At 37.7% G+C, this 27,493-nt stretch overlaps 1 protein-coding gene across 1 annotated transcript in view; it reads right to left on the bottom strand.

The window, feature by feature from the left end:
* Positions 1-27,493, bottom strand: part of EXOC4 (exocyst complex component 4) — an 814,897-nt gene that overhangs the window by 739,741 nt on the left and 47,663 nt on the right. The window contains exons 4-5 of the mRNA XM_060020916.1: positions 19,390-19,574; positions 8,349-8,458 (exon numbers count right to left, since the gene is read on the bottom strand). Of these exons, the coding sequence (XP_059876899.1) occupies positions 8,349-8,458; positions 19,390-19,574 (295 nt within the window). The remainder of the gene's footprint in view (positions 1-8,348; positions 8,459-19,389; positions 19,575-27,493) is intronic.

The raw sequence follows: 27,493 nt of genomic DNA, 5'->3' as shown, positions 1-27,493 counted from the left end.
AACACATCATTGTAAAGCAATTATACTCCGATAAAGATGTTAAAAAAAAAAAACCTGTCACATTTACAGAAATCAATTTGTAAAAATTAAAGTCTAACAATGCCAATTTAACAGTAAGAGGTAGAGAAACATGCACTGCTTGGAGAATTCTACATTGGTGTAACTACTTTAAAAATCAATTGCAAGTAAACTTTAAAAGGCACAACATTCCTATCCATACACACACATGCACCCTAAGAGCAAGGCTTCCCTACCTCCTGGGCATCATGGCACATACAGAAAATAATAGTACTTTTATAGCACAGCTAGGGTATATGAAGGTGGCTGCATGTGGCTAGAAAGGACTTGCCGAGAGATTCTGACTGCCCCAACTGGCTATTCCAAAGGCTGAAATGTTTATCTTAGATATACTATAAACCATTCCAGGGGTTGGGAAACTGTCCTAGAGAAATATATACAAGAATCTTCATTGCTGTAAGGTTCCCAATAATGAAAAAGAAACAACTTATACCTTGTCTATGTATAACAGAATGAATAAAGTATGATCTAGTTATATAATAAAATACTATGACAGTAGTAAAATTAATAAACTAAAGTTATAGCACATGAGAAAATCCAAAAATACAATGTTGAATGAAACACTCCAGTAGTAGAATAATACATATTGTATTATATAATTATAAGTTAATTAAGCAATTATATAATTAAAATTAATAAGTAAATTGATTTACTTAAGCCTTAAAATATTCAAAGGACAATACAGTTTGGATGTATAAACATAAAATTTATATATAAATATAAATATATATAAACTACATGCATTGTTTCTATTTGACAAATGCCCAAAATATGTACACATATACATACATACACACAGTAAAAGTATGAAAACATACAGGAAAAAGATACAGAACAATTTCAAAATAGCAGCTAACCTCTGGGGTAGAAGGGAGAGGAAAGAATTGGGAAAGAAGTCATGAATTCATGGGAGCTTCAATTACACGTGTAATGTTTTATTTTTTTAAAAAAGAATCTGGAGCAAATATAGAAAAATAGTAAGATTTATTAATCTAGTGGGAAGTACATAGGTGATGGTTATATTGATCTCTGATGCATGAATAATGTAATATTCATATTTTATAATATTGATTATAAATATTTTAATAAATACAGAATACAGGCACACCTTGTTTTATTGTGCTTTGCAGATATTGCATTTTTTACAAATTGAAGGTTTGCAGCAAGCTTGAGTCAAGCAAGTCTATCAGCATCATTTTTCCAACAGCATTTGCTCACTCTGTCACATTTTGGTAATTCTCACGATTTGTCTAAACTTTTTCATTATCATTATTATATTTGTTATGGTGATCAGTGATCTCTGATATAACTACTGTAACTGTTTTGGAATGCCACAAACCACAGCCAAGTAAGATGGAAAACTTAATGGATAAATATTGTGTGTGTTCTGACTGCTCCACTGACTGGCTGTTCCCCTCTCCTCAGGCCTCCCTATATCCAGGGACACAACAATACTGAAATTAGGCCAATTAATAACCCTACAATGGCCTCTAAGTGTTCAAGTGAAAGGAAGAGTCAGTCAATAGGGCAAACTTCATTGCTGTCTTATTTTAAGAAATTGTCACAGCCTTCCCAGCCTTCAGCAACTACCACCTGATGATCAGTCAGCAGCCATCAACTCCAAGGCAAGACCCTCCACCTTTTTACTTCAGTAAAAAGATTACAACTCACTGAAGGCTAAGATGATGGTTAGCGTCTTTTAGCAATGAAATGTTTTTAAATTAAGCTATGTATATACATTGTTTTTTTAGACATAGTGCTATTGCATACTTAATAGACTACAGTATAGTGTAAACATAACTTTTACATGCACAGGGGAACCAAAAACTTCCTGTGACTCACTTCACTGTGGTGGTCTGGAACCAAACCCACACTACCTCTGAGGTATACCTGTATTTATATTCTGTATCTTTTTCCTGTTTGTTTTCATACTTTTACTGTGTATATGTATGTATATGTGTATATAGGCTGTACATGTGTAAATGCAGACTATATATATTGTTTCTATATATTGATCCATATCTCTGTTTTTGTCCCAATACCACACTGTTTTGATTACTGTAGCTTTGTAGTATTGTCTGAAGTCTGGGAGGGTTACGCCTCCCGCTTTGTTCTTTTTCCTCAGATTTACTTTGGCAATTCTGGGTCTATATATTTATATATGTGTATATGTTATACAGTATTTATTCATATTTATAAACTATATTATTAAATACATTTTTATACATTAAAAATTAATATTTTTCTTAAAATAAACTCTGGTCTTGCTTCATTTTTACATTTAGAAACATATGAACTGTTAGTTCTATTTTGTCTCCCTTGTATATATTCCTCAACTCTACTTTTGACCAATCATAGAAGTCAAAGATATTTAATAAGAGCAAATGCAAGGATACTTCAGAAACAGTTGATTTAAAATAGTAAGGGAGGGGACTTCCCTGGTGGTGCAGTGGTTAAGAATCTGCCTGCCAATCCAGGGGACACGGGTTTGAGCCCTGGTCCAGGAAGATCCCACATGCCGCGGAGCAACTAAGCCCATACGCCACATCTACTGAGCCTGAGCTCTAGAGCCCATGAGCCATAACTACTGAGCCCGCCTGCCACAACTACTGAAGCCCGCATGCCTAGAGCCCATGCTCCACAACAAGAGAAGCCACCGCAGTGAGAAGCCCGCGCACCGCAACAAAGAGTAGCCCCCGCTCACCGCAACTAGAGAAAGCCCACACGCAGTAACAAAGACCCAATGCAGCCAAAAATAAATAAATTAATTAATTAAAGAAAAAAATACCAAGGGAGGTCCTGTCCTGAGGACAGAAGTAACTCAAAAGGTGTCAAGATTCTGGAGAATCAGATCTTCACTATTCTAGACATTTGAGTTCCAAAAAGAGAAGTTTCATCTCCTTTTATGTTAGGATTCATAGCTCCCAACGCATGTGAAGAGAATTTTTAAAATATCAGACCCAAAATTCTTAAGATAAATATCAAGTCTCAGAACAAGGTTTGATGAAATAAAACACACATCAAGAAAACAGCAGCAAAATAAAAAAAAATCATCTCATTTGTGATCTCTTTAAGTTTTATTGCTTAACCTATGCTGGTTCCAAAAAGGAAGGGAGTAGGAAGTCCAATTTCATTATAGTTATATTCACAGCAATCCCAGCAGGAGTGTGAATAAAATGAATAAAGAAGCCACAATGAAATGCCTGTGTATCTTGGGAGTAATTGCTCAGTCAAAACGTTCCAAAGGCAATTTGCCAAATAAAAAGACATAATGGGAATCCAAAAGCTTAAACCAACATTTTACTATAATTATTGGCTTTTCTCCACACTTCGCCCATCCTTCTACCTAAGTTATAGTTGAATTACTGTTTCTAAATTAGACTTTAGTTTCCCTGTATATTACAAAATACTGTGACTGATGAGAATAATAGAAAAAAAGGCTTGCAAAATACATCTTTTACATATTCAGAGTGAGGACAGCATGAGGCCAGCCTCCAACAATTACCATCTTGGTTGAACCTGGACCAATCACTCAACCTCCCTGGATTCAGTTTCCACATTTGTAAAAAGAGTTTTAAAAATAAGCCTTGATTAACTGGAGTATGAGCAGTTTTTCATATATTTACTAGCATAGGTGTCCTCTTATGCAAACTGCCTGTTCATATTTTTGCCTATTTTTCTACTTGCTTGCTTCATTGATTTATAGGGATTCTTTATATATTCTGAATACTTAACGTCTGTCAGATAAATGCCAATCTTTCCATGTATATAGACTCTTCTGTGAATTGCACATTATTTGCCCAGTTCTTTATTATGCCATTGCTTTTTTTCATTATTATGTAAGAAAATTAAGTGGATGCTAATCATTTTCCTCTTAATGCATTGCTTGCTTCTGCCAATATGTGCCTTGATTTTGCATTTTGTAAGTAAATGTTTTATTTTTTAATTAGATGATGCATAGACATATACAATTCCATACTTTTAGGATAACTTAAACACCTGATAATACACTTAAATGTCATATAAATATGATAATCTTAACAGTGACAATATCAGTGTTGTCACTGATAATGACAACAGTACCCGCTCCAACTACCTTGTAGGACTGCTGCATCAGTTGAATGATGTAACGTATCTTGCAAACTATAACATGTAAACTATGATAAGATCACCTCTCAGGGACTTCCCTGGTGGCCCAGTGGTTAAGAATCCGCCTGCCAATGCAGGGGACATGGGTTCGAGCCCTGGTCCAGGAAGATCCCACATGCCGCGGAGCAACTAAGCCCATGTGCCACAACTACTGAGCCTGCGCTCTAGGGCCCACGAGCCACAACTACTGAAGCCCGTGTGCCACAACTACTGAAGCCCGCACGCCTAGAGCCCGTGCTCCGCAACAAGAGAAGCCACCGCGATGAGAAGTCCACACACCGCAATGAAGAGTAGCCCCCGCTCACCGCAACTAGAGGAAGCCCACGCACAGCAATCAAGACCCAACGCAGCCAAAAATAAAATAAAAAATAAAATTAATTTAAAAAAAAGAATAGCTCTCATAGAAAAGTCACTCACAACTCTACCTCTAAATAAGACATCTGAAAAACAACTCATTCACAAGCCATGAAAGTTCTCATTTAATTAATAATAATCTGAAAGTTTTCAGGAATCACCTCTAACTCTAATTTATGGCACCCCGATGGGAGATCTATTCTACCCAGGGATTCCCTGTTGCAACTTCCTCTATAAAAATGTCAGTTCTAATGGATTACACCCTCAATCCTACTATTTCACAAGATGAGAGAGGAGCTTTAAGAGCCTATGTTAAATTCCCTGCTGAAAATGACTATTACTTTCTAGGCTGACTTGCAGAGCACTTCACAAATAGACTCCCGGGACTTACTGTTCATTATTAAGAATAAGACAAAATTTCTGTCCTTTGTTATAGTATATTTCTTCAACCCCACACTTTTATATTTACTTAGTAACAGTTTATGCAGTTCTCCAGATAATTTACATCTTCCTCCTTTATACAATCCCCTTTAATAATGTGACCCGGATTAATATAGTCCTAAAAACTAGAACTGCAAAGACTTCACACATAATTTCAAGAAAGTCAAATTTTTATACACTGGCTCCTAAAAATAACTTAAGTCAAGAAGATAGGTAGTGCAGAGTGTGATAAGCAGAATAATGGTCCCTGAAAGATATCCATGTCCTAATACCCAGAGTCTGTGCATATGCTGCTTTACATGGCAAAGGAGACGTTGCACATGAAATTAAGGTTAAGGACCTTGAGATGGGGAAAGGATCTTGGATTATCCAGGTGGGAATCAATTTAATCACATGGGCCCGTAAGAGAGGAAGAAGGAAGCAGAAGAGTGGGTCAGAGAGATGTGAGGTGGGAAGGATGCGACCTGAGAAAGATGTGACCCACCATCCCTGGTTTTGAAGATGGAGGAAGGGAGCCACAAGTCAAGGAAAGCAAGAGCCTCTAGGAGCAGGAAAAGGCAAGGAAATGGATTCTCCTGCAGAACCTCTGGTAGGAACATAGCCCTGCCCACAGCCTTCATTTTAGCCCAATGAGACCCATGTCGGACTTCTTACGGACTTCAACCGTAAGATGATCAATGTATGGTGTCATTTGTTGCGGCAGCAATAGAAAACTAATACCTAGTTTTTGGTTGTTGTTTTTTTAAGATTTTTTTTGATGTGGACCATTTTTAAAGTCTTCACTGAATTTGTTACAATATTGCTTCTGTTTTATGTTTTGATTTTTGGCCACGAAGCATGTGGGATCTTAGCTCCCCGACCAGGGATCGAACCCACTCTCCCTGCACTAGAAGGTAGAGTATTAACCACTGGAACACCAGGGAAGTCCCATAATACCTTATTTTCAGGAAAACAAACTGAGCATACTCTGGAACCCAGCTACTATTTGTCAGCTGTTCAACTTAAACCCATTATTAACCACCCTCAGTCTTGGTTTTCTTATCTGTAAAATGGGGCTAATAGTGCCTCTCTCATAAGATCGCTGAAAGGACTGAATGAGTTAATTCATGTAAAGCACTTATTTCTACCGTTAGAAGGTACTAAACACATCTTAACTACTGCTACTATTGACTTTAATCAGTAATAATTTAATTACCTTCTTTTTCAGTCACCCCCCAGAAAAATCAAGAGATCAACAGTCTTCCAAACAAGTCAAGGAAATGAGCTTTTCTAAAACGAAAGGTTTGTGCACATATCTACAAGCCGTCTCCATAATGGTCCCAAGCTCCACTCATCTATCACACAGTTCTTCCAGAGTCATCCCCACAGACTGCTGAAGTCAAAGTGTCACTATGAACTCCACTCAGTGATAAAGGCTATCTACAGGGCCTGACAGGAAAAGCGCGCAAAGAGGAAGAGCTGTCTTATTAAAAATAACAGATGTTGCAAAATTAGTTTCTACTGAAATCTGCCATCACTGGCATTTTCCTCAGCTTTTTTGGTATTTATATTTTTCATTTTCAAAATGCCTGACCCATCATCTCTTCATGAACAATTAAAATTTTTATTTCACTTGGCCATTGACTCAGCAACATTTATGTAAATTGATATAACCAGGCTAAGCAATAATTCACATTATAAAAACACAAAGATCTAACAATTGGTAATTTCCACAAAAGGTAGAGGTAAACTACAGATCAAAAGTATTAATGCATTTTCTATTTCATAATTCCACACTCTCTAACAGCTCAAAGCAGTGTCAAAATTCAAAGAACAGCAATATTACAACAGAAAGGGGGAGAAAACAAAACCTGTTAATTCCAGGAAGAAGCTTGAGCACAAACCTCCGTAAAGTGTCATAATTAAAAATAAGTGCTTGGGTTTTAGGAAAAAAAATCAGTAACTAAGACTAATAGAAAAATTTATTATAAAGCAATTCCTATACTTTTCCTACAGTAAAAGCAATACTCTTCAAGATTCCAGGCTTAAATAACCCTAAATTTTAATTAAATTATATTTTATAAAGTAATTAAATATGCCCCAGCAACAATATATTGTTAGGCTCTCAAAAGAATCACTTTCAGTTAGTTGCACAAAACACATTGACTGAATCCAAATTATTTTTCTACCTCTTCATCATTTCGAGGTCTATAGGACTACAGAACTAGTAGGAACTAAGTTTTACCTGAAAAGCCAATGATAATCAATATTACTATTTTCTTTAAAAGGCATTGAGAACTTTAGCCATCACACAAAGGCAACTGTGGGACAGCCCACAAAAAAACATCCAGTCACCTTCTCCCTAGCCCAAAGCTGCGACAAACAGGGCAGGTGTTTGCAGACCCCAGAAGGTCTGAATCCAGCTGAGCTGAACCTTCTGATGGGGCAGGTCTGAGCCACTCCAGAAGAATTCCCTTAAATCTTTGCATCCATATTCAAAGTACAACTTCCCTGCCCCAACTTTAAATATAGGCAAAAATGGCTCTCCTCTGTCTTATTCAACACAATATTAGGTTGCACAGGAATAAACAATAATCGTTTGTGGATATGTCCCCAAAGCGCACTGTGTGTGTCCGCGCATGCACACACACGCAAGCAGGCACATGTAGACGTGGAGAGGCCACTGGAAGATATAAGAAATCAAGATATAGGGCAGGGGTCACACACTCAAAAGCTCTCAGACCAGGAAGGTACTACGTGCAGCAGCTGGGTAAAAGCTAACAGGATCAACAGAAGTTACAGCAAAACATCAAAACAAAAAGCATATGCTCCATCAAAAAGCATTCAGGGGGCTTCCCTGGTGGCGCAGTGGTTGAAGGTCCGCCTGCCGATGCAGGGGACGCGGGTTCGTGCCCCGGTCCGGGAGGATCCCACATGCCGCGGAGCGGCTGGGCCCGTGAGCCATGGCCGCCGCTGAGCCTGCGCATCCGGAGCCTGTGCTCCGCAATGGGAGAGGCCACAACAGTGAGAGGCCCGCGTACCGCAAAAAAAAAAAAAAGCATTCAAATTCAACTTCAGAAAAACAAGCAGTGCTGGTCAAACAAAACACAGCTGGAGTCAGCAGACAGGCCAGCTTCAGCTGACAGTTTTTAAAACTGATAATGCAATAGGCCCAACCAATCATCTTCTATCTTCTTCCCTCTGAGGGCAGCAAAGGGCTGATCACAGGCTCCAAGGCGGTAACCTCAGGCCCTCCCAACCCTGGCCGCGAAGGCTTCCCCAGGCCTGGGCCCAGGAACCGCAGCCCAGCAAAAAGAAGTTGAGTGGCTGAAGAATTAAATACTTACCACTTGAGCTTCCAGGAGTAGAATACTGAGAGGTATCGAGGAATTTTCGAGGAGTAGGAACGTTTGTAACATCAAGCAGAGGAACAGGAGAAGCATCTTTCACGAGGGAGCTGAAGGGGGAAAGTAGCAGTAGTTACTCAGCGCGTTCTCCAAAATCAACTTAAGTCCAAAAACATGCCCATCCTTTATTGCTTTCCTTTTGTCATGAACCCTCTTTATACTCTGACTTCAAATATCTCAAATCTACTTCAAGTAAAGTGTTGGTCACAGACAGAGGAATAAAAATGTATTTGAAGGATTCCAAATATCAATATTTACATTTTTATCTTTTTATTACAATACTAGGTTAAAAAAATAGTTTAAGTGTATTCTGATCATCTGATGACCACCTTATAACCAAATTCTGCCACACGCTTCATTACCCCCTTTGTTTCTATATTAAAATTATTTTATCAGCAAAGAAAGATCAAGTAACACCTTACCATGATAACTGAATGAAAGTTAAGCCTAGATTAACTTGTGTCTTTCAAGCTGGACCTTTTTTTTTTTTTTTTGACATATACTGGGAGTTCACTGCACTTAGTTTCCTTTAAAAAAAAGATTCATAAATTTCATCAAGTTGAGAATCAGGTTTATAAAAGATGATTTAAGGAATCACAAACAGGGTAATTCAGTATTTGATTACCCATTTCACCTTTTCCAAAAAGGCCTAGCAACTCATCTTAATAATTAACTTTGGAGTCTCCAAAATAAACACATTAACTTTAAATGACACAAAGACTATAAAAAACCAATTTTCAAGATAATTCCCATCTACAGGCATCTGTTAAGTCCAAGAATGTAGGCAGTGCCAAGGCAAATAACACCTGTGCCTTACCCTGAAGAAACTGAATCATCTAATCACACTGCATCTCTAACAGAAAGGCTTCTCGAACTCATGTTCCAAGGATAGACAGGTCAAAGCCATAGTTCTCACCTCCTTCCAGTCCCAATAACATCACCAGTAAGAATGGCTACCACGGAAGTGATTCTCAAAGTGGGCTGTAAAGGGAGGTCAGACAGAGGGGAGCAGGAACAAGACTACACCTTCAAGAAACCTTCCCCCAAATGGGAGAAAAAAAAAGTGTGGAAGTTTGAACATTGACCCCCTACAGTGATATATCCCCATCTCCCTCCCACCACTCCTTTGAAACTTCCACATGCAAGGTACATGTATATTTCTAAGCTAATTAAAAAAAAAAAAAAACCATGTTTCAGAAAACTTTGAAAAACAAACTTTAGGTTAAAAGGCAAAATTATCTTTCAAGGTGTTATTTTTATCTAGTGTTAGTGTTTACAGCCACTGTCCTAGGCCCAGAGGTTAACTATGGCAGTCATTAGCTTCTCCCTTTTCACTTACTACAGGGAAGGGGGAAGCATTACTCAAACAAGTCTCAGCCTCTGTTATGTGCTTGGCACTTCACTCAGTGCTGAGCATCCAAGTATGAGTAAGATATGAGCTATACCCAACTTCATGCATTTCCAAGTGATGGAATCATTTGCAGACTAACGTGAAACCTCAAGTGAGGAATGAGACATAAAAGTAACAGCAATAGCATTTCCCAGGATCTGAACTGACACAGTTCCAGTGACTCTATTCCTCCAATATAAAGCTGTAAGTTCCTATTTGCCTACACTATCTTAAGAAAACCCAAAAGAGCCTTCAAATCCACTGACTGGCTACAATAGTCTAATCATAAAATCAATTTGATCATATTTACCCGTTCATCTCTTCTATACTGACTACTGTTGTATTCTCATTTTTCTCCTCAGCCACCTCTCCTTCTTCTACCTGCATTTTACTCACAGGTGGAAAACTAGCCCTACACATCTCCCCAGCCTCTGGATACACATGCCCAAAGAGACAAAGGATAACCACCGATGTTTACAGTGCTGTTACTGAATAATTAGGAAGAAGTTAATTTTAATTTTACATGATAGAAAAAAGATTTGATAAATTTAATAAATATATCCATAACAGAAGTGGAGGAGTTATTTTTAAAGCATTAATAAATGAAGGTATCCATTAGCAGGAAATTCAGGTACATAGCTGGAGTACTGCCCACCAAGGCTGTAAATGAGGCAGCAGTTAGTACAGATGTGTGTGCACAGTGCTATGTATATCTGTAAGTATAATACACACTTCTATAAATACAGATGTGCACATGATTCACTTTAGATTAAAACCTACAATCATTTTCTCAGTTTCAACCTAAACATGTATTTCAGTTAAATATAGGGTGATAAATGGCTTGCCATTTTAACTCTGAAAAAACATAACCTGCTGACTTTATTATCAGAGCCAGAAGGGCCCTCAAACTCCATCAATAAACTCTTAGAAAGTCAATTTACTGTAAAACTATTTGCATAGACTCTTTTCTCTTTCTAAAATTTTCCCTTGGGCTTCAATTTTCTCCTTTGTGAACACTAACCCAAAGGCAAGTAACTCTGGAAATGACTTCTGGTTTTTCTCTTGTTCTTTTATGGAAGGACTTAGTCTCAAGAGTTCAAGAAACAGGGGGCACACCCACTCATGTAGTTACCTCAGACGTGAAACTCAACAGAAAGGTACCTGCTACTATAGAATATCACATACCTTAGTTTCCATTTCAGAAGAGAGAAAAGTTGAAATAAAGAAATACATACATCAGAAATAAAGTTGAGAAGTATTAATTAATACCTTCAAAGGGTTTTGAATCTCTCAGAGGAAGTATTTTTGAGAAAAAAAATAAAATCAAAACTAGATTGTTCTTAAAAGGAAAGAAATAACAAATTTGGAGAAAATGTGGAAAAAAGGGAACCCTCATACACTGTTAATGGGAATGTAAATTGGTGCACCACTACAGAAAGAAGTACGGAGATTCCTGGAAAAATTAAAACTAGAATTACCATATGACCCAGCTACTCCACTTCTGAGTATTTATCCGAAGAATACAAAAACACTAATTCGAAAAGATACATGCATCCTATGTTCATAGCAGCACTATTTACAGTGGTCAAGATACGGAAACAACCTCAGTGCCCATCAACAGATAAATGGATAAAGAAGATGTGATACACACACACACACACACACACACACACACACACACACACACACACACTGGAATACTACTCAGCCATAAAAAATATGAAGTCTTCCTCATTTGCAACAGTATGGATGGACATTGAGGGCATTAGGATAAGTGAAATAAATAAAACAAAAAAAGACAACTCTAGGATTTCACTCATGTATGGAATATAAAAACCAAACACAAACAAAATAAATGAGCAAACCAGAACAAAACAAATAACACTAATACAGAGAACAGAGTAGTGGTTACCAGGGGGAAGAGGAATGGGAGGAGGGCGGAAGAGATAAAGTGGGTCAACTGAAGGGTGATGGATAATAATTTTTTGGTGGTGAGCACGCTGTAGGCTGTAGTGTATACAGAAGTCAAAAGATAATGTTGCACACGTGAAACTTATATTGAATACAATGTATAAACCAATGTTACCACAAAAAAAAATTAGATTGTTCTTTGAGTTTCTAATTAGTACGAATCCTCTGAACAGCTTTATTTCAAAGAAATACTGACAGAAATTATTTTTCTTCTTAAAGATCTATGATTACAAATTTTTATTTTAAATCCTTTCAGAATCATTCACAGCCGAGTTGAAAAAGACAGGTGATGCACATAAAATCCTTCCCAGTATAAGACAGGTCCCCAAAATCAGTAATTGTATCTTGTAATTGAGTGGTTTGCTATTTAATAACCACATGGTGGCAGACAGGAAAACTATAAAGCAAATTTAACCATACCAAAAACAACCCCCCACCACCGTAACTCCTAGGACTTTCTGACCATTCAACACTCATCCAACTAGTAAGGATCTACTTCAAAATGTGTCTGATTTCAGTATTTCAGGCCATGAAGTTTTTTTTTTTTTAAGAAGGGTTAGAAGTGCTAACAGCTTATTAAATATTTGCATTTTAATTATAACTTATTTCTATTCCTTCACATAATAATAAATATGTCCAGCTCTGCCCAAAATTCACAGCAGCAGGTCATTTGGTTGACTTTAGTCAAACTGAAACTTAACAGAGGTGAGTTGAACTTTAAGTTGTAAATCTAATAACTAATATATTCACCCTATAACCCCAACAGCTGGCACAGGACCTGTCAAAGAGCAAGTGCTCATAGTTTGTCAAATCAAACTCAGCTGAGAAGTGTCTGTCAAAGGTAATATGCCCTTCGTAAGAAAATGTAACAGAATAATGAATCAGGAATGTCTGGCACAGTAATTCTCTATAGTTCTAAGATCTGCCTGAACGTACAGAAAGAATAATGATTCAGAGGGTAGAAAAGTCAAAAACAGTCATGGTCTCAAATGATAAACCAAGAGTGAAGACATGCAATACAAGATAAGGTGAAGCTAAAACCTAAGCAAAGCAGGAAGGCGAGGGGAAGAACTGAAAGATAACAAAAAGAAAACAGACATACATAAAAAGAAAAAATTAGTTAGGGAGCAAGAAATACAATGGGGTGATCAAGTATTAAACCAGGATGCATGCAACAAGTAAAAGGATTAACCTTTTTTAAAATAATTTTTTATTGATTTTATCTGCTTATAAAGGTATTAAATGTTCTTTTTTGAAAATATAAAGAAAATGAAAATAATCTAATATAATTATAGTATAATGTCTTTCAAAACATTTAACAGAAAGGAGTCTGTCCATCCCTACACACACACACACACACACACACACCCCTACTCATGCATACACACAAAAATGTACACATGGTTTTCAACATTCTTTGGATCACCCTGTATAGAATATTAAACCCTAGGTTTTCCTTTTAACAGTAAACATGTTGCCATTTCATTAAAAGTTATCTTCAAAAGTATTATCAGGGCTTCCCTGGTGGCGCAGTGGTTGGGAGTCTGCCTGCTAATGCAGGAGACGCAGGTTCGGGTCCTGGTCTGGGAGGATCCCACATGCTGCGGAGCAACTAGGCCCATGAGCCACAATTACTGAGCCTGCACGTCTGGAGCCTGTGCTCCGCAACAAGAGAGGCCACGACAGTGAGGCCCGCACACCACGATGAGGAGTGGCCCCCACTTGCCACAACTAGAGAAAGCCCTCGCACAGAAACGAAGACGCAACACAGCCAAAAATAAATAATTTTTTTTAAAATGTATTATCAATAGTATCATTATTAAAGTAATAATACATGCTCCGGTGAATACATTCCCAGTGCAGCAGGTATGAAATAAGTCCTTCTTTTCTATTCCCTGCCACCCCATTTCCATTTCCCATAGGTAATTACTTTTATCATTGTTTTTCAGCATTATCCTTCTAAGAAATCATTTACACACACACAAATTTTTACATCTATATATAAAGGATATATATTTAAGTATATATTCTTTCAATTCTTACACAAATAGATTCATAACATACATGCTGTTTTTCACCTGGCGTTTTTGAACCCAAGAATACACCTTGGAAATCTTTTCCTATCAGCACTAAGAAATCTTTCTCATGCGTTTTAATGTCTAGTATTACACAGCATGGATACACCATAATTCATTTAACCATAGTCCTCTTGAATATTGGGCTTGTGTATTTTTGTTGTTCTGCCCAAAATGTTCCAGTCAACATCCTGTTACATGTATTTTTATGAAATGGTACTATTTTTGTAGGATGTGGACCTAGAAAGCCTCCCACATACATATTCTCCTATTTTTTCCTAATGCTAATAAAGTTGCATCATGTGATTTTTTTAAACCAAGTTAGAATTTTTTGTACATAATAACAGGTAGGCAGCTAAATTTCTTTTCTTCACACAGCTGATTGTATCAACACAAATTACTAAATAGCCTTCATTCACTTCACTGAACTGAACTACTGTTTTAAAATATTGAAGTTTCATATATCCTGGGGTCTGTTTCTAAATTCTATTTCCTTCCAACAATCTGATTTTGTGTTTGCATGTCTGTACTGTTTTGATTAAAGTAGCTTTATAATATACTTTAATATTAGATAAGGAAATGCCTTATAATCTCCCTTCTCAATTTTTTTTTAAACAATCCTTACACATTTATTCTTCCATGTGAACTACAGATTTGACAGTTCCAAAAATCTCAACTGAGATTTAACTGGGACTTAACATCTTTATGAGCTAAGAACATGGAAAGTCTCCCCATTTATTCGGGTTTTGTTTCACAGCCTCCGAAAACCATTTTTATTTTTTCCATACAGGCATGTATCCTTCTTTTATCAATTCTACTAGTTTCCCACTTCTACTTCAAAAATATCTGTTCTACTTTATATGTATAAGTGCCTTCACGTGACTTCTTTTGTTTCCTCCTTCAGTAGAAATCTGTTTTTGTGTTTGTTTTTGGATACCAACAATTGGAACAGTTTTTGTATTTGGAGACACTCTCCATGGTCTGGGTCAAAGCAAAAAGGGAAGAGGGCCTGGCCCTTCCTCCTACTATACAAGTTGACATGTCTCAAGCTCAAAGAATTGGATGCTTCCAGCCAAGACTTTGAATCTTGAAGAAATAAAGGCAAGATGCAGCAACATTTAGAGATCATTCACTTGAGTTAAAAATCCAGCCAATTGTAGGCATAATGCAGCAACCCAACCAGACCCTTCCTATGGCTTATCTATGATGTACGCTCAGCTGCTGCAACTCCCTTGGTCCCTCCAGGGTTTTAGAGCCTGATTATACAGACTTCCTTTCCTTAGATTCTGTGACCTACTTGATAACTTTCCACTAAATTTCTTTCCTTGTTTTATTACCAGGACTGATTTCTGCTATTTGCTATCAAGAATGTTGGCTAAAACATCATCCTTTGTAATAAAAAATAGGTTTTATTTGATTCTGTCTTCTCTAGTGACTTTTCAATATAAAAATTTTTAAGTATACATATCTAGGTTAATAAACACAAAATTAAATGAATTAAACATTTTCTCTAATTATTAATATCCAAAACTTCTGACATCTTAAGAATTCAGCACTCCTTTGCATCTCCTGCTTATCCAAATTTCCCAGTCTCTACTAACTTAATATGGTGATATAAATCCTGTTTACTTTTTTTTTTAACATCTTTATTGGAGTATAATTGCTTTACAATGGTCTGTTAGTTTCTGCTTTATAACAAAGTGAATCAGCTATTCATATACATATATCCCAATATCTCCTCCCTCTTGCATCTCCCTCCCATCCTCCCTATCCCACCCCTCTAGGTGGTCACAAAGCACCGAGCTGATCTCCCTGTGCTATGCAGCTGCTTCCCACTAGCTATCTAATCCTGTTTACTATTATAGAGTATTCTTCAACCACATAGACCTTCTTTTTCAAAAATAGTTTTCAGCTTATATTTTTGATCTTACAAAAATATTTTTCAGTTATTTATATGCAAATTTACATATTTAATGCTGTGCAGTCAGTCCTGGCAGCAGTTTCAAACCACCTACAACTTTATTGTTCTCAAGTTGCTGATTTTGGTTTACATCTTATAGTTCATTTTTGAGTATTTTTCTCAGAAAAAGAACACTAGCTTTTCATTTTGTGTTAATTTATATCTGTTTTGTCTCTGTGTTGCCTATGTCCACTTGGCTGGGTATAGAAATCTTTGGTCCCAATTCTTTCCCATTCAACGCTTTGTAGACTTTGCTCTGCTGTCTTCTTGCATTTCATGTTCAGCAAATCCCAGTGAACCTGATTTTTACTCCTTTCTGTTTATCAGGACTAAGTTTAACTATATAAAACAGAAGACCCAAATAGCCGTGGCCTGAGTAAAACAAAAGGACTTCCTTTTTCCCGTATAAAAGATACAAACCCATTCAGAGCCATAATGGAGGCCCCATGTCATTAAAAAGTTTACGATTTGGCTTTCATCCTCAAGGTCACTAGTGTCCAAGACGATGGCATCAATCCATGCCCTCGACAGAAAGTAAAGGAAGGCAAGTGAAGAGTAAAAGAGTGACCATACCAGTTTAGATGGTACCTGTAAATAATTTTCCTGTGAGTCCTGATTCAACAGCTTGCAAGCAGAAGTCTCACGAATCACCTTTAGCTACACAGGAGGATGGAAAATGTAGCCTTTTAGCTGGACATATGGCCACCACGAACAAAACAAGAGTTGTCATTAAAAATGAAGGAGAGAGACTTCCCTGGTGGTCCAGTGGTAAAGAACCCGCCTTCCAATGCAGGGGACACAGGTTCCATCCCTGGTTGGGGAACTAAGATCCCACATGCCACGGGGCAACTAAGCCCGCGCGCCACAACTACTGAGCTCACGCACCTCAACAAGAGAGCCCATGTGCCGCAAACTAGAGACAGAAAACCCACATGCCACAACTAGAGAGAAAGCCTGCGTGCCACAACAAAGAACCCACACTGCAAGGAAAGATCCCACTTGCCTCAACAAAGATCACGCTTGCCACAACTAAGACCCGACACAGGAAAAAAAAAAGAGAAAGAAAGAAAGGAATTAAATAAATCTTAAAAAAAAAAAAAGGAGAGAATGGATATTGGTGGGCAAATAACTATATCTGTCAGGGCAGGTAACATAATTTTTCTCCTTGGTGCTTACAGTATTTGTTTTTGAAATTCATAAAAAACTTCATGATCATATCTAAGAGTAAGTTTTTCACTAAGTTTACCTTGAATCCTTTTGATTTGCAGACCAAGGTCTTTTTTTCTGTTTAAGTTTCTTTCTTTACACTATAATTATTGCTACTATTTCTGTCTGTATTAGTTTGCTAGGGCTGCCATGACAAAGTACCACAGACTGGGTAGCTTAAACAACAGAAATTTGTTTTCTCACAGTTCTGGAGGCTCAAGCTGTTGGCAGAGTTGGTTTCTCCTGAGGCCTCTCTCCTACGTTTGTAGACGGCTGTCTTAACACTGTGTCTTCACATGGTCTTCCCTCTTCGGAAGTGTGTGTCCAAATTTCCTCTTCTTATATGGACACCAGTCATACTGAATTAGGGCCCATGCTAATGACCTCATTTTAACTTATTTACCTATTGAAAGTCCCTACTTCCAAATTTAGTCACAGTTAGGTACTGGGAGTTAGGACCTCAATACCTGAATTTTAAGGGGACACAATTCAACCTATAACACTATCATTTTAGTGTCATTCTGTAGAGTGCCTAAAATCATTTGATTGATCACTATTCTCCACAGTTCACATTATCTTTTCTTTTATCATCTTGCGTTTTTCTTCTTCACGATAAGAAAAGTTTTCCCTCATATCACTGATTTAATTCTTCTAATTTTTTAAGAAAGACTTAATTTCCCTATTATCATTTGGGTTTTTCCTTACATTTTGTTCCTGTTGTAGTCAGTTCTTTTTGCATTTCTCCCAATCCCATTCATATAGCTCCCCATTATCATTTCATAGAAACTATATGCTTGCTACATACAACCACAGAATCTCAGTCATGTTCAACAATAAGCACATATTTTTGTGACTGGCTGATTCAGGCTAGGCAGCTCAGCTGAACATGGCTCGATTTCACATGTCTCTCCTCCTCCTCCTGGGACCAGCGCCATCATGGCAATGGCAGAGGCATGACGGGGCATGCTCCCTGGCACAAGCAAATTTCAAGCCCCTCATGTTACATGCTAACAATCAGCAAAAGCAAGAGCCCAAAAATCAAAGAGAAGGAAACACACTCCTCCCACTCAACTGGAGGGGAAAGGGCGATAATTTTTAGGAAAATTCTAAACCTACTACATCATCTTGCATCTTTTGAGAAACTTGAGCCTAAGTCTCCTAAACTTCTGCTGTTTTGCTTTATAAACCTTTTTCTTCAAATAAATGCTCTTCTTTGAGACCTCAACTTAATGCTTTTTCCCTAATGCTTATTCTACAGCATAAGGGAAAATAAGTATTTTTCCCTTGGGCTTATAAGGGAGTGGGGTTATTCTGTTTGTTTTTAATCCTTGCACGGGTAGAAATCTATTTAGATCTACTATTTGCCACCAGACACTCTGGAAGCTATTTCCTTAGCACAGCTCCCATCTACCACTTTACTCTCCAACAAGACTGTATTCAGATGCAGTGCTGAAGTTAAGTCTAAGGTACATAACCCTTAGCTCAATTTGTGTGCCTAAGTTTTTCTAGTGCCCATCTGCAGAGAAGAGATGCAAACTTCTTTCTCTGTCAGGGTCTCTGACTAGACTGAAGCATCACACACAAAGTTGGAAATTCTGGTTTCAACAGAATAGGATTTTATAGACTTCACGCCCAGCATGCACTGCTTCCAGTGCTCCTCTCATCTATAGCCTGATGAAAAAGTATCAACAGTATATAGTGCTCAACTGCCCTCTGAAGAATCTTATGGCTATTTTAAAGGAATGTTGGAAGGACATATGATGTGCACAGCTATCTGATACATGTTAATAACGCCAACGTTCTACTGTCTTACCATCTGGTCTTATTCCCTACCAGGTCTCTCCTAACCTAATAAATGTCCTGAGTCCACCCAGGCCCTTCAACACAGGACTGTGCTACAATGAGCCCAGGCATAAAAAAAAAATGCTCTCTCTAAACCTTCCCTAAACTACTCCAGAAAGAGGCCTGTCCAAAGCTGAACACAGCCCTAAGTAACAAAGAGTCTTCTAACTTCATATTCATACACCTATATTTCTCAATTAGGCAGACTTCACTATCCAATTTAAGGATTTATTTTCTCTTCCTTCTGAGATATGCCAGAGGTCTCTCTGATCCACTTACAGACCCACAGTAAATGTTTCTTATGTATCTTTACATAAAAGGACCACAAGAAATGTGCAGTGAGGGAATGAACAAACTTTGAATGTCAGCCTCCAGAACGTGGAGTATTTGGTATCATAAAACTATCTTACATTTTCAGAGACAGTATGTTAAAAAGAGAAGTAAAATAAACTATAACAATATTCTGGGAAACAAACAATATTCCTTAAAATTCTACATGGCCATAAGACACTGTGGCAAAGAGCCTCTTTAACCAACCTCATCCTGCCTTTTTCCTTGTTCTGCTGCACAACTCGGCTAGTGGATTTGATGTACAGGTGCCGATGCAGCTCGTCTATGAGAACTAAGTGGAGGTTCATCTTCTTGCTGTGAAGCTCCAGCCTAAGGTCACTCAGTCCTTCCACCTGGAGCAGGGGACCCTCCAAAGACTCGACTGCAGACACCTGAAAATGGCAAAAAAAAAAAAAAAAAAAAAGATTAAGACAATGAAATAATCTAGTAATATTATAAATAAGAAAGGCTATCTTTTAAAAGATACTGTCGGGACTTCCCCAGTGGTCCAGTGGTTAAGAATCCGCCTGCCAATGCAGGGGACATGGGTTTGATCCCCGGTCCTGGAAGATCCCACATGCCGCGGAGCAACTAAGCCCATGCGCCACAACTACCGAGCCTGGGCTCTAGAGCCCGCAAGCCACAACTACTGAGCTCATGCACCACAGCTACTGAACCCCATGTGCCCTAGAGCCCATGCTCTGCAACAAGAGAAGCCACCACAATGAGAAGCCCACGCACCGTAACGAAGAGTAGCTCCAGCTCGCTGCAACTAGAGAAAGCCCACACACAGCAGCGAAGACCCAACGCAGCCAAAAATAAATAAAATTTTAAAAAATAAAAATAAAAGATACTGTCAAAAGAGTTTGAGAACTTTATCAGCATACTTCAGAGTTTCAGTGTAATGTGGATAGGCCTAGTTCTGCTCTTGAAGGGTTTAACGTTGGAGACAGATAATGCTGAAGAAAACAATCATGGTAAACATGAAGGCATCTAAAGCACCTCAGCAAAGCTGTACATACTATTTATTCCCACACGCATTGCCTATCCATGGACACAAGTAAAATGACCTCCTACTGAAATAATTATAATGTTTATATCCTCACAAGATGTCCACATACTGATGATTTAGATCAACTTTTAGTCAAACTTAGTCTCTTATGACTAAGACTCAATAAAAGCACACTTTATAATTTTTTTAATAATTTTCATGGCCATCATGAATCAGAGCTTGGTAAGCCTAAGTCTACAAGTGTATTTACAGTCATCTCTAGCTCTTTCTCATATTCACATACACACAGAAGAAAATGCATTTTTACATGAATGTTACAAGCAGACAACAGCAGTCATCACCTCTCCTTGGACTGACTCAGTCTGATAGAAGAAACGGGATTTGAAAGGTGAACAGAAGATAAACTATGAGAAGGGAGAGTCTCTTGGCATAAAGTGCAATTTGGGAGATTTTAAGACACAAAGGATTGAATGAATAAAAATGGTGTAGGAATACCTACAACAAATGGACAAGACGAGGGATTCAGGGAATTTGGAATAATTCACTTTGAAACCAAAGTGAGAATTGCAAAGGGGGAAAAAAGACAGCATGTATTATATAATCCCATTTATCCATGTACATAAAATTTTATTTATGTCTTTCTATGTATAAAGACCTTACATATTTTTCTTAAAGAAAAAAAAAAGTGAAGAGGTACTATTCCTTGGGAGAAAAAAAGAAGAGAGAAACACAAAGACTAATAATAATAATGATAGTAGCAGCAGTAGTAGTAATAATAACAATAGTAATGGAGAAGAGTTGACTACAAGCTGAACTCAGGGAAAAGAGCCCTACCAAGCTCCCTGAAAGAATGAACGTGCAATGACTACCCCCTGCGTTGGTTATACATCTAAATATTCCTCATTTGTACAGGTAAAGGCAATAACTAATAACACTACTTTAAAAATCAAGCATTTATACAAAAACAATCAACAGATAATAGAACTCATGAAAGATCAGTGATCAAAAATGTTGATCACAGATCTATCCCAGTATATGCAGTCACTTAGGAGAGTGTGGACAGTGAACACAGAAAGCTTTGTAGCTGCCAAATACAAAGCGGCCTGAGATGGGGAGGAAAATGCAATGGCTTAGCCACAAACACATCACTTGTTTTGTGAAGTGCTATAATGAAATGTCAGCAACAAATAAGTTTCCTTAAGTTAACCAAGACAGAATCGAGGAATGAAAGAGTGACAAGCCCTGGGCCAGCTCTGCCCTCCGAAGCCTGCCAGTTCATTTTCACGCTGAATCGCGACCGCCCCTGCTATGAGAGCCCCCCCTGCCTGGTGCAAGCTGCGGGCAATTCCAAATGGAAAGGCTGCCTCACGAAATGACCAAAGTGTCCCCAAGGAGGAAAAACAACAACAAATTCATTTACACGTGTGCTCTAAAATGGATTTTAACTCAGGTCTCTAGCAGAGAAAAGAGGATGCATTAACCTTTAGTGACATCAAGATTCAGAAAATGAAAAATAATTTGGTAAACCGCTGGCCCATCATGTAGCCTTATCCCTCAAGGTAATTAAATCCAGCTGAGATATTTAAGCTTAAAAACCACCCACTGCACGTCCACACTCAATTTGTTTGTAAGAATTTGCATGAAGATTTTTAACCCAAACAGCTCATGTTCCAATTACAAAACTATATGACGATGTCAACTTTCAAAGCCACTTAATTTTCCTTAAATGTAGGTAAAGCTCTTAGCAACACAGTGCCTGGCACATACTGAGGGCTCCTCACATTATTTTTAACAGAACCTATTTACCATGTGGATAAAGAAACCTCGGAGGGTGTTTCCAACATGTTTTAAGGCAGCATTTTCAGTAAAGTGCTGTTTCCATCATGGAACTATTATTAATCACGTAGAAAACAAACTTTCTGAATATGTTTTCTTGACCGAAAATACAAGTACAGTTACCATATATACAATCAAGAGTAGTCTCAGAACTTCAAAGATTTAAAAACCTTACCACAAATAGGAAAATAGCCTCTATTTCTGTAGGAAGATACAGTGCCTTATTTTCTGGCCTTCACAAATTAAAAGTCTATTTATAAAGCTGTAATTATGAAAGCTAAGCAAGGCCACTGTCTTCCCTGACTCTAACCTTGCTTAGTGGTACTCAAAACAATTTGCAGAAAATAGTTGTCAATGCATATATTTCATCCCTAGAACATCAGTTTAAAAACCTGAACTTTATCTTCTGTGGTTTTAAGTAGCTTGTACCATAAAGCTTACACATAAGGAAAACTCGGTGGGGCAGCAGTCAATCCCACCATGACTGATGATTAATTCTGTTGTACTGGGGGGGTCTGGTTTCTAGGCATTTCCTAACATTTAGCCTTTAATAGAGAACAAATCCTTAAATATCCATCTACAGTTAGAAATGTGCGTAATTACTGATAAAAATACCACCATTTTTTTCTTTAATGTATGGGAAGTGGTCATTTTGTAAATTATTTCACTGTTTTCTAAATTTAATGACTGCAGAGCACTTTTTAAATAACACACCGATGAAACATCAACAGGAATTCAAGAGATGCAGCTGGATTAAAGTGGACAGCAACAGATTAATTCTTTGAGAAATAATCAAAATCGGTTTCAGAAATGTGACATACAACAATGAATACTATCACAAATAAATATTAAAATTACAGGACAAGACACGGCAGATGAGGCAGATGAAAGATTAGACAACATACAGTGGAACTGTTCACTGGAAAATGCTGTCTATACATCTACTCACAGATCGAAATATGATGAATTCATGTGTCAAATGATCTCTACTGTGACCTTCTAGAATTCTCAGGTATGCCACACCATTTCTTTTTTTTTGAATATTTGAATTTTACTTTTTTATACAGCAGATACTAACTAGTTATCTATTTTATACATATTAGTGTATACATGTCACTCCCAAACTCCCAATTCATCCCACCACCACCACACCCCCTGCCACCTTCCCCCACTTGGTGTCCATACGTTTGTTCTCTACATCTGTGTCTCTATTTCTGCCCTGCAAACCGGTTCATCTGTACCATTTTTCTAGGTTCCACATATATACGTTAAAATATGATATTTGTTTTTCTCGTTCTGACTTACTTCACCCTGTATGACAGCCTCTAAATCCAACCACGTCTCTACAAATAACCCAATTTTGTTCCTTTTTATGGCTGAGTAATATTCCATTGTGTTAGCACTGCACTGAACACTGGATGCATGTGTCTTTTTGAATTATGGTTTTCTCTGGGTATATGCCCAGGAGTGGGATTGCTAGGTCATATGGTAATTCTATTTTGAGTTTTTTAAGGAACCTCCATACTATTTTCTCCATAGTGGCTGTATCAATTTACATTCCCATCAACAGTGCAATACGGCTCCCTTTTCTCCATACCCTCTCCAGCATTTGTTGTTTGTACATTTTCTGATGATGCCCATTCTAACTGGTGTGAGGTGACACCTCATTGTTGTTTTGATTTGCATTTCTCCAATAATTAGTCATGTTGAGCAGCTTTTCATGTGCTTCTTGGCCAACTATCTGTCTTCCTTGGAGAAACATCTATTTAGGTCTTCTGCCCATTTTTTGATTGGGATTTTTTTTTAATATTGAGCTGTATGAGCTGTTTATATATTTTGGAGATTAATCCTTTCTCTGTTGATTCATTTGCAAATATTTTCTCCCATTTTGAGGGTCTGCTTTTCGTCTTGTTTGTAGTTTCCTTTGTTTTGCAAAAGCTTTTAAGTTTCATTAGGTCCCATTTGTTTATTTTTGGTTTTATTCCCATTACTCTAGGAGGTGGACCAAACAAGATCTTGCTGTGACTTATGCCAAAGAGTGTTCTTCCTGTTTTCCTCTAAGAGTTTTATAGTGTCCAGTCTTACATTTAGGTCTCTGATCCATTTTGAGTTTACTTTTCTGTATGGTGTTAGGAAGTGTTCTAATTTCATTCTTTTACATGTAGCTGTCAAGTTTTCCCAGCACCACTTATTGAAGAGACTGTGCTTTCACCATTGTATATCCTTGCCTCCTTTGTCATAGACTAGCTGACCATAAGTGCATGGGTTTATCTCTGGGCTTTCTATCCTGTTCCACTGATCTATATTTCTGTTTTTGTGCCAGTACCATACTGTCTTGATTACTGTAGCTTTGCAGTATAGTCTGAAGTCAGGGAGTCTGATTCCTCCAGCTCTGTTTTTTTCCCCCTCAAGACTTCTTTGGCTATTCGTGGTCGTTTGTGTCTCCACAGAAATTTTATAATTTTTTGTTCTAGTTCTGTGAAAAATGCCACTGGTAATTTGATAGGGATTGCACTGAATCTGTAGATTGCTTTGAGTGGTACAGTCATTTCACAATATTGATTCTTCCAATCCAAGAACATGCTACATCTCTCCATCTGTTTGTGTCATCTTTGATTTCTTTCATCAGTGTCTTACAGTTTTCTGAGTACAGGTCTTTTACCTCCTTACGTAGGTTTATTCCTAGATATTTTATTCTTTTTGTTGCAATAATGAATGGGATTTTTTCCTTAATTTCTCTTCTTATCTTTCATTGTTAGTGTATAGGAATGCAAGAGATTTCTGTGCATTAATTTTGTATCCTGCAACTTTACCAAATTCATTGATTACCTTTAATACTTTTCTGGTGGCATCTTCAGGATTCTCTATGTATAGTATCATGTCATCTGCAAACAGTGACAGTTTTACTTCTTCTTTTCCTATTTCTTTTCCTTTTGTTTCTTTTTCTTCTGACTGCTGTGGCCAGGACTTCCAAAACTATGTTGAATAAGAGTGGTGAGAGTGGACATCCTTGTTTTGTTCCTGATCTTGGAAGAAATGCTTTCAGTTTTTCACCATTGAGAATGATATTTGCTGTGGGTTTGTCGTATATGGCCTTTACTATGTTGAAGTAGGTTCCCTCTATGCCCACTTTCTGGAGAGTTTTTATCATATATGGGTATTGAATTTTGTCAAAAGCTTTTTCTGCATCTATCAAGATGATCATATGGTTTTTATTCTTCCATTTGTTAATATGGTGTATCACATTGATTGATTTGCATATGTTGAAGAATCCGTGCATCGCTGGGATAAATCCCCCTTGATAATGGTGTATGATCCTTTTAATGTGCTGTTGGATTCTGTTTGCCCGTATTTTGTTGAGAATTTTTACATCTATATTCATCAGTGATATTGGTCTGTAATTTTCTTTCTTTGTAGTATCTTTGTCTGGTTTTGGTATCAGGGTGATGGTGGCCTTATAGAATGAGTTTGGGAGTGTTCCTTCCTCTGCAATTTTTGAAGAGTTTGAGAAGAATGGGTGTTAGCTCTTCTGTAAATGTTTGAAAGAATTCACCTGTGAAGCCATCTGGTCCTGGACTTTCGTTTGTTGGAAGATTTTTAATCACAGTTTCAATTTCATTACTTGTGATTGGTCTGCTCAAATTTTCTATTTCTTCCTGGTTCAGTCTTGCATGGTTCTACCTTTCTAAGAATTTGTCCATTTCTTCCAGGTTGTCCATTTTATTGGCATAGAGTTGCCTGTAGTAGTCTCTTAGGATGCTTTGTATTTCTGTGGTGTCTGTTGTAACTTCTCCTTTTTCATTTCTGATTTTATTGATTTGAGTCCTAACCCTCTTTTTCTTGGTGAGTCTGGCTAATGGTTTATCAATTTTGTTTATATTCTCAAAGAACCAGCTTTTAGTTCTATTGATCTTTGCTATTGTTTTCTTTGTTTCTATTTCATTTATTTCTGCTCTTACCTTTAGGATTTCTTTCCTTCTACTAACCTTGGGTTCTGTTTGTTCTTTCTCTAGCTCCTTTAGGTGTAAGGTTAGTTTTTTTTGAGATTTTTCTTGTTTCTTGAGGTAGGCTTATATTGCTATAAACTTCCCTCTTATAACTGCTTTAGCTGCATCCCATAGGTTTTGGATCGTCGTGTTTTCATGGTCCTTTGTCTCTAGTTATTTTTTGATTTCCTCTTTGATTTCTTCAGTCATCTCTTGGTTATTTCGTAATGTATTATTTAGGCTCCATGTGTTTGTGTGTTTTACGTTTTGTTTTCCCTGTAACTGATTTCTAATCTCATAGCACTGTGGTCCGAAAAGATGCTTGATATGATTTCAATTTTCTTAAATTTACCAAGGCTTAATTTGTGACCCAAGATATGATCTATCCTGGAAAACGTTTCATGCACACTTGAGAAGAAAGTGTAATCTGCTGTTTTGGGATGGAATGTCCTATAAATATCAATTAAATCTATCTGGTCTATTGTGTCATTTAAAGCTTGTGTGTCCTTATTAATCTTCTGTCTGGATGATCTGTCCATTGGTGTAAGTGAGGTGTTAAAGTCCCCCACTAGTATTGTGTTACTGTCAATTTTCTCTTTTATAGCTGTTAGCAGTTGGCTTATGTATTGAGGAGCTCCTATGTTGGGTGCATATATATTTACACTTGTTATATCTTCTTCTTGGATTGATCCCTTGCTCATTATGTAGTGTCCTTCCTCGTCTCTTGTAACATTCTCTATTTTATCTCATACAAGTATTGCTACTTCAGCTTTCTTTTGATTTCCATTTGCATGGAATATGTTTTTCCATCCCCTCACTTTCAGTCTGTACGTATCCCTAGGTCTGAAGTGGGTCTCTTGTAGACAGCATATATACATGGGTCTTGTTTGTATCCATTCAGCAAGACTGTGTCTTTTGGTTGGAGCATTTAATCCATTCATGTTCAAGGTAATTATCAATATGTATGTTCCTACTACCATTTTCTCAATTGTTATGGGTTTGTTTTTGTAGGTCCTTTTCTTCTCTTGTATTTCCCACTTAGAGAATTTCCTTTAGCATTTGTTGTAGAGCTGGTTTGGTGGTGCTGAATTCTCTTACCTTTTGCTTGTCCTTAAAGCCTTTTTTTTTTTTTTTTTCTTTTGCAGTACGTGGGCCTCTCACTTTTGTGGCCTCTCCTGTTGCAAAGCACAGGCTCCGGACACGCAGGCTCAGCGGCCATGGCCCACGGGCCTAGCCGCTCCACGGCACGTGGGATCCTCCCAGACCGGGGTACAAACCCATGTCCCCTGCATCAGCAGGCGGACTCTCAGCCACTGCGCCACCAGGGAGGCCTTCCTTAAAGTTCTTGACTTCTCCATCGAATCTGAATGAGATCCTTGCCGGGTAATCTTGGTTGTAGGTTCTTCCCTTTCATCACTTTAAGTATATTGTGCCACTCCCTTCTGGCTTGTAGAGTTTCTGCTGAGAAATCAGCTGT

Source organism: Delphinus delphis, chromosome 9, assembly GCF_949987515.2.
Source record: "Delphinus delphis chromosome 9, mDelDel1.2, whole genome shotgun sequence".
Lineage (NCBI taxonomy): Eukaryota > Metazoa > Chordata > Mammalia > Artiodactyla > Delphinidae > Delphinus > Delphinus delphis.
This window is presented reverse-complemented; position numbering and strand designations above follow the sequence as displayed.